Below are 17,069 nucleotides of genomic sequence, written 5' to 3'. Positions count from 1 at the left end.
TGGAGATGCATACGCTTCTGAAATAGAAGTGGGATTATCCTCCACGAGGTATATGAAGAAATCATCACCAAAGGTCTTTATAGTCCTTTGTCTCTTGCCCCTAACAAGGGATTCCTCATTATCCTCCTCAGGTTTTTCATCATGTGTTTGATTATAATATTCCATCGGAATGGCAGGTTCAGGAGTCTCCTCAGATTCCTGTCTAGAAGTGCTTTGTACATCTCTCATGGGGAAAATGTCCTCAAAGAATGTAGCATCTTTAGACTCCATAATTATACCGACCTTCATGTCAGGTACCTCAGATTTCACTACTAGAAATCTATAGCCAACACTATTCATAGCGTAGACCAAATTAACACAGTCCACAGTCTTTGGTCCAAGCTTACGCTTTTTGGGGATCGGCACATTAACTTTCGCCAAGCATCCCCAGGTACGTAAGTACGAGAGTGTTGTCCTTCTCTTGGTCCACTTCTCATAAGGAGTGATCTCGTTATCCTTTGTCGGAACTTTATTCAGGACATGACATGATGTCATTATAGCTTCCCCCCACCATGCCTTGGATAAACCCGACGTATCTAACATGGCGTTAACCAAATCAGTTAGAGTACGGTTTTTCCGCTCGGCAACCCTGTTTGACTGGGGTGAGTAGGGAGGCGTCCTCTCGTGAATAATGTCGTGTTCCGCACAAAAGGCATCAAACTCTTTCGAGAATTACTCTCCACCACGATCTGACCGGACTCGTTTAATTTTCTTTTCAAGTTGATTCTCAACTTCTGCCTTATAGATTTTGAAGTAGTGTAGAGCCTCATCTTTAGTATTTAACAGATACACATAGCAATATCTAGTGGAATCATCTATCAAAGTCATGAAATATTTCTTTCCACCTTTAGTCAACACACCATTCATCTCACAAAGATCAGAATGTATGAGTTTCAATGGCGCCAAGTGTCTCTCCTCTGCTGCCTTGTGAGGCTTGCGAGGTTGCTTAGATTGCACACGTGAATGGCACTTAAAACCTTTGGCTAAAGTGAAACTCGGGATTAAATTCTATTTTGCTAGTCGCGTCATAACACCGAAACTAATGTGACAAAGACGTGAATGCCAGACTTCAGATTCATTAACACTCAAATGAATATTGTTCACGACTTTATTACATAGATCTGCAAGAGAAAGGCGGAACATGCCTCCGCATTCATAACCCTTTCCAACAAATAGTCCATATTTCGTAACAACTAATTTATTAGACTCGAATACCAACTTAAACCCTTCTCTACATAGAAGGGAGCCACTAACGAGGTTCTTCTTGATGGCGGGGACATGCTGCACGTTCTTCAGCTGCACGATCCTTCCTGAAGTAAACTTGAGATCGACCGTGCCAACACCAAGAACAGAAGCACTCGCGCCATTCCCCATCAGTACGGACCCATGACCTGTGGCCTGGTAAGAAGAAAACAATGAAATGTCAGCACACACATGAACACCTGCACCTGTGTCGACCCACCAATCGGTGGACGGCCAAACTGAAAGTACAGCAAATAAATTACCATACCCAGATGCACCACTCTCATTGTTTCTCACAATCATATTGACAGACTTGGAGTCCTGCCCTTGCTTCTTATACTTGTTTGGGCACTTGTTGGCCCAATGTTCAAGCGAACCACAAGTAAAGCAGCCCTCATCCTTCTTATTCTTCTTGAAGGTCTTCTTACCCTTCTTCTTAAAGTCGGCACTCTGTTGGACATCGTTCTTTCCCTTGGACTTGTGGAATTGGAGTTCTTCTGATGCACCATATTGGCCACAGAAGTTCCTTCTACCCCTTTTCCGTGCGAGTCCTTTGCCCTTGAATTCTGCTCAACACTCAGATGGCCTATGACATCCTCCACAGAGAATTCACGCCTCTGATGTTTCAGAGTGGTGGCAAAGTTCCTCCAGGAATTGGGAAGCTTAGCGATTATGCAGCCCGCGACAAACTTGCCCGGTAACTCGCACTTAAGAAGCTCAAGCTCCTTAACAATGCATATTATCTCATGAGCCTGCTCCAATACAGGACAGTTTTCAACCATCTTGTAATCGTGGAATTGCTCTATAATATACATCTCGCTCCCTGCATCGGCAGCCCCGAACTTAGATTCGAGCGCCTCCCACAAGTCCTTGGCAGACCGCACATGCAAATATGCGTCAACCAGCTTATCTCCAATCACGCTCAGAACTGCCCCAAGGAACACGACAGTGGCCTTCTTGAACGCCTTCTCCTGTTCAGGAGCGATCGTTCCTGTGGGAGTCACACCGGCGACCTAGAACACGTTCATGGCCGTGAGCCATAAGGTGGTTTTAGTCTGCCAATGCTTAAAGTACGTCCCCGTAAACGGGGACGGTTTCAGTGCAGCAGCAAAACCAGAATTCGAAAAACTCCTACACACGTTAGGTTTTTGGATTGATAAGAAAATAGGTAGTTTTTCGATTAAGTTAATCCATGAATAAATCATGAGCATGACATGGACAGCATTGATAACACACTGATTACGATCTAACAGAGCATGTACTACGCATATAGTAGAAACATCTACGCATATCGCTAGTGTTGCTATAACAGAAAGAAACACGAGAAGGATAAACGATGTATACCCTCCAATCGGCCATGCAGCGGTGGTGGCGGCGGCAGCAGCCGCGGCATCCTCGGCGGCCTTCTTGTCGGCCTCGGCCTTCTCAGCGGCGGCACGGTCGGTGTCGGTCGACATGGTGATGACGAAGGTGATGCGGACGTAGATGAACAGAAGCGAGCAGTCGCGTAATCGCTACCCAAAAACCTAATCGCCCCTCTCCCGTACAGGATCCGGAGAAGCAGGGTTTCGGAGGCCTGCTCTCCCGTCAACCATGTACGCGGTGAACGGGACGGAGTCACCGACGGCAGCAGCAGCAGATGAACGACGTGGGCGTGGAGGCGGAGATGCGTTCTGTTTCGTGGCGGCTAGGGTTGGCAGCGTCCCACATATATATGTGCATCCGCGCGTGGAGAGACGTGGGCTGAACCCACATCCAAGTCGGTAGCCCACGATCCGACGTCTCAGATCATGGCCCTACCTGTCAAAGACTCTCCGTTCCTGACCGGCAAAAAGAAGCGCATATGAGTGAGCTCGGCTCGGCTCAATCCCGCAACCCGCGCCGCGCCGAGCGGCGCCGCGCGTCGTGACGAGGCGAGAGGAGGAGGAGGAGTGCGCGAGGGCCTCATCTCTTCTCAAGCTCCAATAGCATGATGGAGAGGATCCCTTATAAACCACTCCAACTCTCCTTCCACTTCTGGGGTGGGACTAAACTTCCCACCACCTTGTCATGCCACCTACATGGGCCCTTAGAGATCAAATCTGAAATTGTCATATGGGCTCTAGGCCCATCTCATATTTCAACAGATAGTACCAAATGAATTGTTTGCATATGTACACATTCATGCTCCAATCACGTGTATATTTCCATAAAATAGTTTTTCATGCTCAAAATTGGAATGCTCTAGAAAACAACCTATCATGAGAAGAGTGACGTGTTATAGGGGACGGGCTCTCACTACTAGGGAAAACCTTATACTACTCGTTGTTGCTAAATAGCAGTAGCATCGTATTTTGAAGAGCGCTGCTGGTAATATTCCGTGTACTCCCTCCATTCCATAATGTAGTGCTTCCTCTATCCTCGTGTTTCAACTTTGACCGTAAATTTAACTATCAAGACCGATTGCGGCGGGAGCAAAAGTTATATTAGTGAATTCGTATTCGAAGAAGTTTTCAATTATATAATTTTTTTCTCCCGCCGCAGTTGGTCTCGTTGGTTAAATTTATGGTCAAAGTTGAATCTCGGGAAGCGCGGGCGCACTATATTTTGGAATGGAGGAAGTACACAGAATATTACCAGCAGTGCTCTTCAAAATACGATGCTACTGCTATTTAGCAACAACGCGTGCCAGAAAAACGCACTGCTGAAAGAAAAATAGCAGTAGCGCGTCATCTCTAAACCGCGCTACTGCTCTAATTGCCATGGCCTCGCCGTCCAGCTAGTTATAGCAGTAGCGCCTTACACCGTACCGTGCTACCGCTATTCTCCTTACCTGTAGCGCTTTTTCATACCCGCGCTACTACTAGCCCTACCTTATCACCACGCGGCCGACCCTCTCTCTCACCCTCTCAATCACTCTCACCCGCGCCGATAACCATTGTCGTTCGTCGTCGCCGCCGCCGCCGTCGCCCGTCCGCCACCGAGGTACTCCCTCCTTCCGTCCCTCCTCCTCCCACCGCGCCCTCCACCCTCCTCCTCCCACCGCGCCCTCCACCCTCCTCCTCCCACCGCGCCCTCCTCCCTCCGCCTGCGGCCGCCCCCTCCTCCCTCCTCCGCCAGCAGCCCTCCTCCCACTGCCCCTCCCTCCTCCTCCTCCGGCCGGCCCCTCCCCCTCCTCCTCCGGCCGCCCCTCCCCCTCCTCTCTTCTCCCTCCCTCCCTTGTCTCTATTTTTGCAAATCGTAGGTAACTAGTTTATTTCGCAAGTGATTAATATAACTAGCTTATTTATATTAAGTGCTTAATGGACCTAGTTTAGTTAGTAAGTGCTTAATAGAACTAGTTTATTTAGTAAGTAGTTAATAAAACTAGTTTATTTAGTAAGTATTTAATAAAACTAGTTTAATTAGTGTTACGATTATATATAAGATATTTTCGATTTTTTTTTTCATATTTTGAACCATTGAAATGCAATGACCATCAATAAGTGGCCTATGTTTTGCCGGAGTGTTGATTAATTTCCGTTCCGGCAAATTTCAGGCTCTTGATGTGTCCTTTTTTAGCAAAGGTCATGCCGGATTTTTTGGGTTTTGCTGTCGAGTTATAATCTCTGAATTTTGAACACAGGAGATGTCTGATAACGATGGGATCCCGGAGTGCGGGTACTGCTATGATGACCGGGGTGTGTGCGACAGGTTTCCTCACCTGCAAAATGATAGGTTTTTCACCGTGAAGCTGGAAGAGACCTTCGATGTTTGTACGGTATGCAACGACAAGCATTTCATCGTAATTAATATCATCACTTGTGCTTCTTTTGTTCAACCTGTAATTTATGGATTTTTTTCAATTCGATTAGTACATCCTGTTCCATGCTAGACCATATGTATTGGAGAAGCTTGGTTTTGGTTTAGATGACTTTGAGAATGTGGAGACGAGGAGGGCTCACTTAAGAACTAAACATGGTTACAAGTTTCCGGTTAAGTTCTACAATGCGGTCCATCGCTCCCATTTTGGTTGCTCTAATTGGGAAGCTCTCTGCAAGGCATATGGATTTGAGGAGGGAATGTGAATAAGATTTGATATTCGTCCCGAAGATTATGATGATGATGATAATATCGACATCTGGGTGGATGTGGATATGCCTCCAGTTTTGCCTAGATGTGAGTTTGTCAAACTAATTTGTTAATTTCAGTAATTTATGTTGTTAATTTAAAAATATTTGGTGTTCGTCCATACTGAACTTATTTATTTATAATTTTCAGCTTATTTCTTATCTTCAAGAAATACTCGGAAGGTAGTAGACAACACATACTATAGCTATGACTCCAAGCTTAATTGTGAGGAGAAAGGTTATCTTGTCTCATTTATAGAAGATGTTGAGGCCTTCAAAACCAGTCACTCTATCAGCCAAAATTATACTAGATACGTGCCACTAGTCCATACATTGCTTGATGATAAGTTCATTGCTAAAAACTTGGTAAGATTTTGTTAATGATGGTAACTTCATTGCGTACATTATTCTTAAGTAAACCATTGCTAACTATATATGTTACTATTTCGTTTTTGAACAGAGGCTCCCGAAGCAGGTTGTGCCTGACATGCTATTTACCGAAGGTGATATGCATATGGTTAGCTTACGACCAACTCCTTCGGAGGCTTACCATACTGCATACTCGATTTCTTCAAACGATGGAAGGCTCAAAATCAAAGAATGGAGCAAAGCGATGAATGCGCACACGCAAATAATTGGAGACAAAATGAATGTGCACAAGCCACAAGTTGGAGATAGGTTTATGTCCATTCTTCATTATGGTGAAGGACCGGTTTATCTGTTTTATGGTATTTTAGCTAGGAAAGAGGAGTAGGTCCTAAGTATTAAGAACAATTAGTTAGTGTTGATTATATATGACTACAATGTCTTAGACTTGATGGTGATGCTGAGTAGGAGTAGTGACTATGAGTACTATGATGATGATGAGGACGAGTTGTTATTATAACTAGTGATGAAGTTGTTATATGATGTCCCATCATGGACGAACATGATGATTATGAGGAGTTATATGACAATGATATATTATGATGATAAGTTGTTAATGATATTATGATGATGATGAGAAGTTATTATGTCATTGGATGAAAGAACCGCCAATTAATTTCAAATGGATGGATCTAAAGTGAGCATTGGTTACTTTGGATCCATGCACTTGAAACTAATCCAAGGTTCTTTCACCTAGTGATTTAATAACTCATTACGATGTAAAAACAATCTCTAAATTGCTACTGTATGAAAAATTGTATACATGTATATGAATACAACCTAAAATTCAAAAGAAATGGAATATGGAATAATAGTAGTAGCGGTTGTTTTCGAAAGCGCTACTAATAATTAGCAGTAGCGATTGACTTGGAAAGCACTACTACTAAGTAGATATAGCAGTAGCGAGTGCCAGTAGGCGCTACTGCTAAGCATTAGCTGTAGCGCCTTATCAGTAGCGTGCTTACCCGCGCTACTGATAGGCCAAAAACCAGCGCTACTGCTAGGCTTTTCCCTAGTAGTGTCTTGGGAGCCCGTTTAATAAGACAATATACATGTAAAAATTTCTAAAATATATAAAAATTTGTAAAATACATATATACATGTTCTTCAGCTCTGTGTAAAAGGTTCATTATCTAATGCGATCATTTGCAGGCTAGACAAAAAGACGAATATCTGACCCAAATGCAAAAAAAAGCCCATTTTAATCTATTTATTTTCTTTTTTGTGCACATCTCATATGAAGATGTATGTTTATGAAATTTTATATGTCTATATTACAAATATATGATTTTGTTCAGATTTTTTTAGGTGTGGAAATAGATTTTTCGCTGAAAAAAATAAAGGGCTCCCTGAGGTCGTTCTCCAAAACATCTCTCAAATCTCACGAATTGTTTGTGTTAATTTCATGTATACAAAAGACATACATGTCCATAACTAAACAAATCAAAGTCTGGAAATTAGAAAATATATTTCTTTTACATGGGAGCTCACCCAACCTTTGACAGTTTCAACCGGAAGAAAAGGCCAATGCGATCTGACCCAGAAAATAGTAATCACGTCCGAAGCCCGCCCCCGACATGTAATGCTTGTTGTAACCTTCCACCATGTAATGCATGCTGCAGCCTTTTCTTTTCCGTCTGATGCCCGTGCACGCAAGTAGGCAATCTCTCCATACTCCAGCTCGGTTCCACCTGTAGTAAGCGTGGCTGAGATCACATCGGAGCTAGTAGAGCTGCTGGCGTTGGTGCCACGGTGGATGCTTTCCATCTCGATGCACTTTCCGCCTTCCATGTCCGCTGCTTCTCTGACGATCCGCTCCCACTTGGGATGCAGCCGCTGTGGTATAACACCAGTTGCTCCTCTAGCTCCATCACGCATCGGCGCCTTCACGACCATACCAGTTGCGGTTCGGGCGGCCCGGTTTCATCCAAGTAGCTCTGCGTCTGGTAGCATATGATGATACGGATCTCAAGTTCTGTTTCTTCCTTCCTGGTGCTAGTCTATAATGTGCTTGTATAAGACACAATTTCCTTTACCGTAAGTACTCTAAGGTTGGCGTCAGCTGCAGAGAAAGTACGGTTTTCTTTCAAGGAAATTGTGCCTTGCCCTTGCTGCCTCAGTTCACCGGCAGTGCGCACACTGGAGACAGCAGGGGAAGCGCCGGGCGATTCGCGAGGGGGACGAAAACACCAAGTTCTTCCATGCCTTCGCCTCCAATCAACGTCGAAGCAACACCATCGGCATGCTAGAAGACGAAGGGGTGCGGGTGTTGGACCATGCGGGCAAGGCCGCGGCCTTGTTGGGCTTCTACTCGTCGCTGCTGGGCCGGCCCAGGCCTCCCACTTGGCGCTTCGACCTGGCGGCGCTCTACGTCGACCCATCTGTGGTGGACGGGGCAACTTTGGTGGCTCCTTTTGGTCCTGCCGAGATCAAGGCCGCGGTCGATGCCCTGGACCGCACCAGCGCCCCCGGGCCGGACGGCCTTGGCCCTGCTTTCTACAAGGCGGCGTGGGCGGTGGTGTCACCGGATATCCACCGTCTCTTCGAGGATTTCCACACCGGCAATGCTCGCATCGATGAGATGTCCGCCCCGTCTCGCTTCAAAACGGCGACATAAAAATCATTTGTCGTGGGCTCACGACCAGGCTTCAACGACAAATCACCCACCTGATTGACGAGGACCAATCTAGCTTCATGCGGGGCCATAGCATCTCGGAGAACTTCGTGTATGCCACGGAGCTGGTGCAGTGCTGCCATCGGAGGCGAGCCCCGGCGGCGGTGCTTAAGCTTGATTTCGCCAAAGCTTTTGACTCCATCAACTGGGCAAGCTTGCGCACTATCATGGAGGTGAGGGGGTTCCCGCCGCTCTGGTGCGCATGGCTGGACTCCCTCTTTCCCTCCTCGTGCTCGGCGGTCCTCCTCAACGGCGTGCCGGGGAGGTGGTTCTAGGTCGGGTGCGGCCTGCGGCAGGGAGACCCTATCTCCCCCTACCTCTTCATCATCGTCGCCGACGTCCTTCAACGTCTCATACGCCATGATGATGTGCTCCGACACCCCCTCCTGCCGGGCGCACCTGCGGTGGTGCTCCAGTACGCCGATGACACTCTGATTATCATGCGGGCGTGCACGCGGGGGGCGGCTCGCCTCAGGCTAATCCTGGACCAATTTGCGGCCGCCACTAGGCTGGTGATCAACTTTGCCAAAAGCACCCTCGTCCCGATGCACGCTAATGCCACCGTCATGGAGCAGGTGGTGACTGCCCTGGGGTGCGCCTCCGGAGTGTTCCCGCAGATGTACCTTGGACTCCCCCTCTCCTGGGAGAAACTGCGCTTCGCCGACTTCCTGCCCATGATCGCGGAGGTGGATAAGTACCTCGCTGGATGGGCAGCTCGTCTTCTTTCGCCCGCAGGGCGGCTCGTCCTCATCAACGCCTTGCCTACCTACGCCATGGCGGCGCTGCTCCTGCCGCCGGATGTGATTCGTGCTCTGGACGGGCTCCGCTGTTCCTTCCTCTGGAACATCGCCGAGCGGGCCACGGGCGCTCAATGTCTGGTCGCCTGGAAACAGGTCTGTCGGGACAAATCCGAAGGGGGCCTAGGGATGCGAGACCTAGCTACCCAGAACAAGTGCATGTTGTTGAAGATGATACGCCGGCTTCACGCCTCTCCTCCGTCCAGATGGGCATCGTGGATCTGGGCTGGAGTGGACGGCTGCTCTCTCCTGTCGCGTGGCAAGCTGGTGCTTGGCGAGCACCGGGTCTACCTCGTCAAGCTGCTGCCCCTCTACCGGGCCCTCTCAAAGGTGGACGTGGGGGACGGGAAGACCTGCTCCTTCTGGTGGGACTGCTGGCTCCCCTGTGGAGCGATCGCCTCGGCCTTCCCTTCTCTCCTCTCGCACTCCGTCGATAGGGAGGCCACGGTCTGGCAGGTGCGACGGCGTGGCCTTGCCGCCTTTCTGGTCCCCCGGCTCACGGCTGTGGGCGCACGCGAGCTGTTGGCTGTGCAGAGGCTGCTAGCTGAGGCTCCCAACAGAACGGGGCCCAACGAGCGTCAGTTGGTCCATGCAAAGACGTGCATGGGGGGCCTGTCCTCCAGCACGGTCTATAGCCTCATGCGGTTCGGCGTGGTGGCCGCGTCCTACGCTACCATGATCTAGGGTGCGTGTGTGCCGTCCCGAATCAAGTTCTTCTGTTGGCTGCTGGTTCAGCGACGCATTCACACGCGCGACGTCCTGCTGTGGAAGTGCATCGTCGCTGCGAATGAGGCCGGCTGCCCTCTTTGCCCCGCCCCCTCGAGACAACTGACCACTTGTTGTTCTCCTGTCCATTCGCGGGCGCGTTCTGGCAAAAAATCGGGATGTGCGTTGATGGGGCCTCGGTTTGCCACTTGAACTCCCTGGCTAAGACAGCAAGCGACGCCGTCGACTCTGCCCTGGAGTTTGTGCTGCTTTGTTGCTAGCAGCTGTGGAAGCACCGCAACGCCGTGGTTTTCCAACGACATGATCCGTCCATGGCCAGGGCCCTGCGGTGTGATACGTCTCCAACGTATCTATAATTTTTGATTGCTCCATGCTATATTATCTACTGTTTTGGACATTATTGGGCTTTATTATCCACTTTTATATTATTTTTGGGACTAACCTATTAACCGGAGGCCCAGCCCAGAATGGTTGTTTTTTTGCCTATTTTAGGGTTTCGAAGAAAAGGAATATCAAACGGAGTCCAAACTGAATGAAACCTTCGGGAACGTGATTTTCTCACCGAACATGATCCAGGAGACTTGGACCCTACGTCAAGAAACAAAGGAGGAGGCCACAAGGTAGGGGGGTGCGCCTACCCCCCCAGGCACGCCCTCCACCCTCGTGGGCTCACTGTTGCTCCACCGACGTACTTCTTCCTCCTATATATACCTACGTACCCCCAAACGATCAGATACGGAGCCAAAACCCTAATTCCACCGCTGTAACTTCCTGTATCCACGAGATCCCATCTTGGGGCCTGTTCAAGAGCTCCGCCTGAGGGGGTATCCATCATGGAGGGCTTCTACATCAACACCATACCCTCTCCGATGAAGTGTGAGTAGTTTACCTCAGACCTTCGGGTCCATAGTTATTAGCTAGATGGCTTCTTCTCTCTTTTTGGATCTCAATACAATGTTCTCCCCCTATCCTGTGGAGATCTATTCGATGTAATCTTCTTTTTGCGGTGTGTTTGTTGAGACTGATGAATTGTGGGTTTATGATCAAGATTATCTATGAATAATATTTGAATCTTCTCTGAATTCTTTTATGTATGATTCGTTATCTTTGCAAGTCTCTTTGAATTATCAGTTTGGTTTGGCCTACTAGATTGATCTTTCTTGCAATGGGAGAAGTGCTTAGCTTTGGGTTCAATCTTGCGGTGTCCTTTCCCAGTGACAGTAGGGGCAGCAAGGCACGTATTGTATTGTTGCCATCGAGGATAACAAGATGGGGTTTTTATCATATTGCATGAATTTATCCCTCTACATCATGTCATCTTGCTTAAGGCGTTACTCTGTTTTCATGAACTTAATACTCTAGATGCATGCTGGATAGCGGTCGATGAGTGGAGTAATAGTAGTAGATGCAGGCAGGAGTCGGTCTACTTATCTCGGACGTGATGCCTATATACATGATCATACCTAGATATTCTCATAACTATGCTCAATTCTGTCAATTGCTCAACAGTAATTCGTTCACCCACCGTAAAATACTTATGCTCTTGAGAGAAGCCACTAATGAAACCTATGGCCCCCGGGTCTATCTTCATCATATTAATCTTCCAATACTTAGTTATTTCCTTTGCTTTTTTACTTTGCTTTTATTTTACTTTGCATCTTTATCACAAAAATACCAAAAATATTATCTTATCATATCTATTAGATCTCACTCTCGTAAGTGACCGTGAAGGGATTGACAACCCCTTATCGCGTTGGTTGCGAGGAGTTATTTGTTTTGTGGAGGTACTAGGGACGCGCGCGCAACCTCCTACTGGATTGATACCTTGGTTCTCAAAAACCGAGGGAAATACTTACGCTACTTTGCTGCATCATCCTTTCCTCTTCGGGGAAATCCAACGCAGTGCTCAAGAGGTAGCAAGAAGAATTTCTGGCGCCGTTGCCGGGGAGGTTCGCGCAAGTCAATATCTGACTCCCGACAACGAGCCATTTCTGGCACCGTTACCGGGGAGTCTACGCAAAAGTCAACATACCAAGTACCCATCACAACCCTTATCTCCCGCATTACATTATTTACCATTTGCCTCTCGTTTTCCTCTCCCCCACTTCACCCTTGCCGTTTTATTCGCCCTCTCTCTCTATCCTCCCTTTCTTTTCCGTTTGCCTCTTTTCCATTTGCTTGTCGTTATGGCGAGTCCTCTATCTTCTCCGTTGTCTCCCGAGAATGAAGTTCTAAATTTTAAGCAAAGGGAGGGAGAAAATCTAAAAGTCGCTTGGTATAGAATTTGCAATGCTCAAAATAGATCTACCAGGAAGCAATCCACTTCCGTTCTTCTTTGCAATTTTTATGTAGGCGTTGCTCCTTGGTACAGATATGTCCTTGATACCATTACCGGAGGGAATTTCTTGGGTAGCCACACTTTTGATTCTTATAAGGCTATGATAGATTTATTTGGCTCACCACCTCTTTTGGTTAATGGAACTGTATTAACTTTGGAACATGTAATGCAAAGGCTCGTAATTATTGAAAATAAGGTTGCTACCATAGAGTCAATTGAAAATTTCACTACTAGGAAAAACCTTATACACAAAATCTTAGCAGCAGCGTGGTTTAAAAACAAACGCTACTGCTAATTAGCAGTAGCGAGCTTGAGGAAACCGCGCTACTAATAACCCGATAGTAGTAGCGCGGGTTTTTACCCCTCGCTACTACTAAGTGATTTCCACCGTGCCTCCCGGGACCAACTGTACTAGTAGCGCGGGTTATAAACCCACGCTACTACTAAGTCGATAGTAGTAGCGTGGGTTATAAACCCCACGCTACCACCTGCATCTGCTCCCACCCCACCAACCATCCCACGCCATGTCTCAAAAAAACACTCAACGCCCGATCCAGATCCCCAATCCCGTCTTCGCTCCCACCTCCTCTCCTCCTGTCCCAAGTCCCAACCCGCCATGGAGAGGGAGCCGCCCGCGCAGGGCCCCCCCAGCGCCGCCGCCGCCTACGGCTCGCCCCACCGCAGGGCGTGGAAGCGGTGCGTCCACTCCGGCCACCACGACAGCGCCACCTGGGGCCACGCCACCGCCGCCGACTTCGCGCCCGTGCCCAGGATGTGCCGCCTCGTCATGGCCAACTACGCCCCGCCCGACCTCCTCGCCGTGGTGCCCCTCCTCCTCGACCCCTCAAACGTCGTGCGCCGCTGCACCTACGCGGACACGGGGGGCCGGGTCACACCCTACCTCGTCTACCTCGACCACGCGCACGCCGACTTCGTGCTCGCGCTGCGCGGCCTCAACCTCGGCCGCGAGTCCGACTACGCGCTGATCCTCGACAACCGCCTCGGCAAGCGCCGCTTCGACGGCGGCTACGTCCACAACGGCCTCCTCCGTGCCGCCGGCTGGGTGCTCGACAGGGAGTGCGACCTGCTCCGGGACCTCCTCGACCGGTACCCCGCCTACACGCTCACCTTCACGGGCCACTCCCTCGGCGCCGGTGTCGCCGCCATGCTCACCATGGTCATCGTGCTCAACCTCGACAAGCTCGGCAAGGTCGAGAGGGGCCGCACCAGGTGCTACGCCATGGCCCCCGCCCGCTGTATGTCGCTCAACCTCGCCGTCAGATACGCCGATGTCATCAACTCCGTCGTGCTGCAGGTGACTCACTGATGATCCAATTGATTTGGTTGCTTGCTTGTCTGAATTTGGTGGTTACAAGTTCAGTTGTAGAAGAATTTGGGTTACATGTAGTATGTCTGAATTTGGGTTACATGTAGCTGTCAGACTGAATTTTGGTGGATACCTGCTCTGCTTCTGAGTAAGATAAACATTGCATTGCAGAATCTAGTATAATGCCTATCTGAATTTTGCTGGGTGCTTCCTTGTTGCTAGAAATTCAGTTGCAGAATTTAGTTACATGCCTATCTGAATTTTGTTGGGTGCTCGCCTGCTGCTAAATTCAGTTATTACAGAAGTTAGTTACATGCCTGTCTGAATTTTGGTGAGTGCTTGCTTCCTGATAAAAGTTCAGTTGCATAATTTAGTTTCATGTCTATCTGCATTTTGTTGGGTGCTACTTCTGTCAGATAAGAATCTGGTTCAGTTAAAAACTGCACTGTCAAATCTGGACAGCCAGCTTCTAGGTGAAAAACGAGTTAGTTATTCTTAGAATTTTGAGTTGCCTCTATATGAAATTTGTAAAGCAAGTTCCAAGCTTTCCGTAGAGTATTTATTTGCGTCGTTTGGATGTATGGTTTGAGAGCAGCCATCGTTTTAGTTTGTTGTCCCGAAAGTTAGTATCCTGAGCGCATTGTTTTCGTATGCCAGTTTACGGCCTTATAGAGGCTGTTTTAAAAAAAGTTTCAATACGAATTTTGTAGAGGGTACTTGTTTACTGCAACAACACAATTAATTAACCAACATACATGCATACTTGGCTTGAAAAAATATGGATGCGTGTGGAAACCTGCGGAAGACAAACTAAATGTAGCCATTAGATATGTTGCTAGGTGCCAAACAGAAGAAATGACTATTTTAGATGTTTGGAGCTGGGGTATCTTACTTAGCACCATGTGTAATTGTTTTACAGCACTGACTTAATCATGTTTGCTGCTGCTACGGCATATGGAGAATAATTTAGGCACCATAAGCGTAATATCATTATAAACTTCTGAGATGCGTGATCTTTAGTACTGTAGTACTTGCTCGTATCAGACAAATGCGCGATCTTTTGTTCAAAGACGGTTCTCATCGCAGGAATCAATGGGCGCTGGTTGTTGTTATAGTACTAGTCTTAATGCTGCAAGGGGAACTATTTTTACATTCTATCACAGTAATCACACACTAGTACATAGGGATCTATTAGCTTAGCAAAACTGGAATTTTGGCTGAGTATTAAACAGCAAAATGTCCCTTCATCTGTCGCTACTTACTTGTCTAAGCCTGACAATATTATTCCATCTAATTGTTGTGTGTTATTATCTTGAATACATTTCTCTTTTAATTTATTTTCAATCTTCCAAGCCTGGACATAGTTATTGTATCTTATTATCATCTTTGGAAGTGGCCGGACCCTTCCGCGAACCCTGCGCAAGCAGGAGCTATGTGCAGCACGCTGCCCTTTTTTATCATCTTGAAAATGTCACCACTACTTGTTTTATTCTCTGTGCACTGTGTTTGCTCGAGACTAACATTCTCTTATTTGACCATGCAGTGATTACCTCTTCAAGCTATTGCTTATGGGAGACTCAGGTGTTGGCAGGTCATGTCTTCTGTTATGATTTGCAGTAAGAATCTCTATCTCAAGCATGATCCATTTTGCTATCTCTTTCCCGTCTATATATTATGGAAGGTTTCCATGTTAAAATTTAGGTAGTTGATGGATACATCATGGAGTTGACCATTTTTTTATAGGATGTGTAAGCTGAATCATTATTCACAATTGTTCGAATTTAAATTGTTCAACATGAATAGTTCATTATTGGTAGCTAGTACATTTTTCCACAAGATGATGGGCATCCTTATATACTACTCCCTCTGTAAACTAATATAAGAGCGTTTAGATCACTCCTTGTGTTCATTTTTCTGCCCGATTTAAAATGGTGCTCTGTGGAGAGTCAACGTTGACCCCGGCGCTGTTTTGAAGAGCAGTGGGAATCAATTTTCTGATGTCCTTTGTTGGCGATTTCCCTATCCATGAAATGATAAATTTTGAACAGATGTTAACTGTCAAATATTTCAAGCATATATAGCTCAAATACACTAGTATTTCTTGAATGCACCAAAACAAGAAGATAGCATGAACACGTACAGCTAGGGTATGCATTTAGTAGGTGTTTTTTCATTTTGAAGATTCATAATAGACTAAAAGAGACAGATAATTGAAGAAAATACCCTACTAGATCTGCACAAGGGCGCGAACTAACAAGTTTTCACTTTCTCAACTGGGTGCAGGGTGATCGACGAGGACTACTGCGGCCCGATGGGAGTCGTGCTCTTCAACTACCCGGAGGCAGACTTCACCGTGAAGCCCCGCGACCGTGTCATAGAGATTATCGTCCAGGTGATTGCGACGCAGGAGGTCCCCGGGGTGGAGGACCTCGACGCCACCGTCCGGAGGTCACCGAGGTGGAGGACGACGCCACCATCCTGAGTTCCTCAAGGTGGAGGACCTCGATACTTTGTACATACATCTAGAGAAGTGGTCTGATTAGGTTGGTGGTGAAATGCTAGGGAAGGTACCAACCTTTTGATGATGGTTGTGTGTGTCTTCGTGATCTCTTCGAATTGAGATGTTGAATGTTGCATCCATGAACACTACAAGTGTTAAGATGGTTCTCTGAAATTTATTTTGCAGTGGACGTGTCTCTGATCTCCATTCATGAATACTGCATCTATTTTTATTTTTTTAATTCCTAATTTGCTACTAGTAGCGTTGGGAAAAAAGTGCCCTACTAGTATTTAGGATACTAGTAGCGCTGGTATTGTAGGCACGCTTCTACTACTTCATTAGTAGTAGCGCGAGTCTGTAATAGCAGTAGCGTGGGTGGCACACGCTACTACTAACAAAGTTAGTAGTAGCGTGGGTTTCTCCCACGCTACTACTAACTATTAGCTATAGCGCCTTATTAGTAGCGCCGGTCCCCGCGCTGCTGATACACCTAAAACCCGCGCTGCTGCTAGCCTTTTTCCTAGTAGTGTTTGGATAAAAAGATCCACAACCGAATCTCTCAATATGGATCTAAAGTAGGAGTCACTTTGAAAAATATTAAAGAGAAGGAACCCATAGTTAATGAGAAAATAAATCATGATTCCACTAGAATCGATAAACTTGAGGGTATCATTACCAACTTGGGAACCACTTTTTCTTCCGTAAAGAATACTCCAAGTCCTCCGACTAAAATTGCCAAGCTTATGTATGTTCCTAAAAATAAGGGTGAATTCTCTAGTAAGGAAACTGCAGATCTCAAATCTATAAGTATTCATCCCAATCTTGTTGCTATCATTAAGGACCCATTTGTTACAAATGAATTTTTTGATCTTGTGCCTAAAAGTTTGATAATAACTAAAAAGAAATAAATTC

At 46.9% G+C, this 17,069-nt stretch overlaps 2 protein-coding genes across 2 annotated transcripts; both read left to right on the top strand.

Annotated features, from left to right (window-relative positions):
• Positions 1-8,909: 8,909 nt before the first annotated feature.
• Positions 8,910-9,950, top strand: LOC147960756 (uncharacterized). The gene has a single exon (XM_087533534.1). It carries the CDS (start codon positions 8,910-8,912, stop codon positions 9,948-9,950), a length of 1,041 nt encoding a protein of 346 aa, XP_087389660.1.
• A 2,996-nt stretch (positions 9,951-12,946) lies between these two features.
• LOC125519172 (uncharacterized) lies at positions 12,947-16,139 on the top strand. Its single transcript, XM_048684050.2, has 3 exons — positions 12,947-13,645; positions 14,120-14,130; positions 15,941-16,139. Exons 1-3 carry the CDS (start codon positions 12,947-12,949, stop codon positions 16,137-16,139), a joined length of 909 nt encoding a protein of 302 aa, XP_048540007.2.
• Positions 16,140-17,069: the final 930 nt, after the last annotated feature.

Source organism: Triticum urartu, chromosome 7A (genome assembly GCF_056163025.1).
Source record: "Triticum urartu cultivar PI428250 chromosome 7A, HENAU_Tu73, whole genome shotgun sequence".
Lineage (NCBI taxonomy): Eukaryota > Viridiplantae > Streptophyta > Magnoliopsida > Poales > Poaceae > Triticum > Triticum urartu.
Note: the sequence above shows the minus strand (reverse complement) of the source record. Positions and strands in the feature narration are given on the sequence as shown.

Coding starts and splice junctions, on each gene's coding strand:
- LOC147960756 (XM_087533534.1), top strand. CDS start 8,910: ATGCGGGCGTGCACGCGGGGGGCGGCTCGCCTCAGGCTAATCCTGGAC.
- LOC125519172 (XM_048684050.2), top strand. CDS start 12,947: ATGGAGAGGGAGCCGCCCGCGCAGGGCCCCCCCAGCGCCGCCGCCGCC.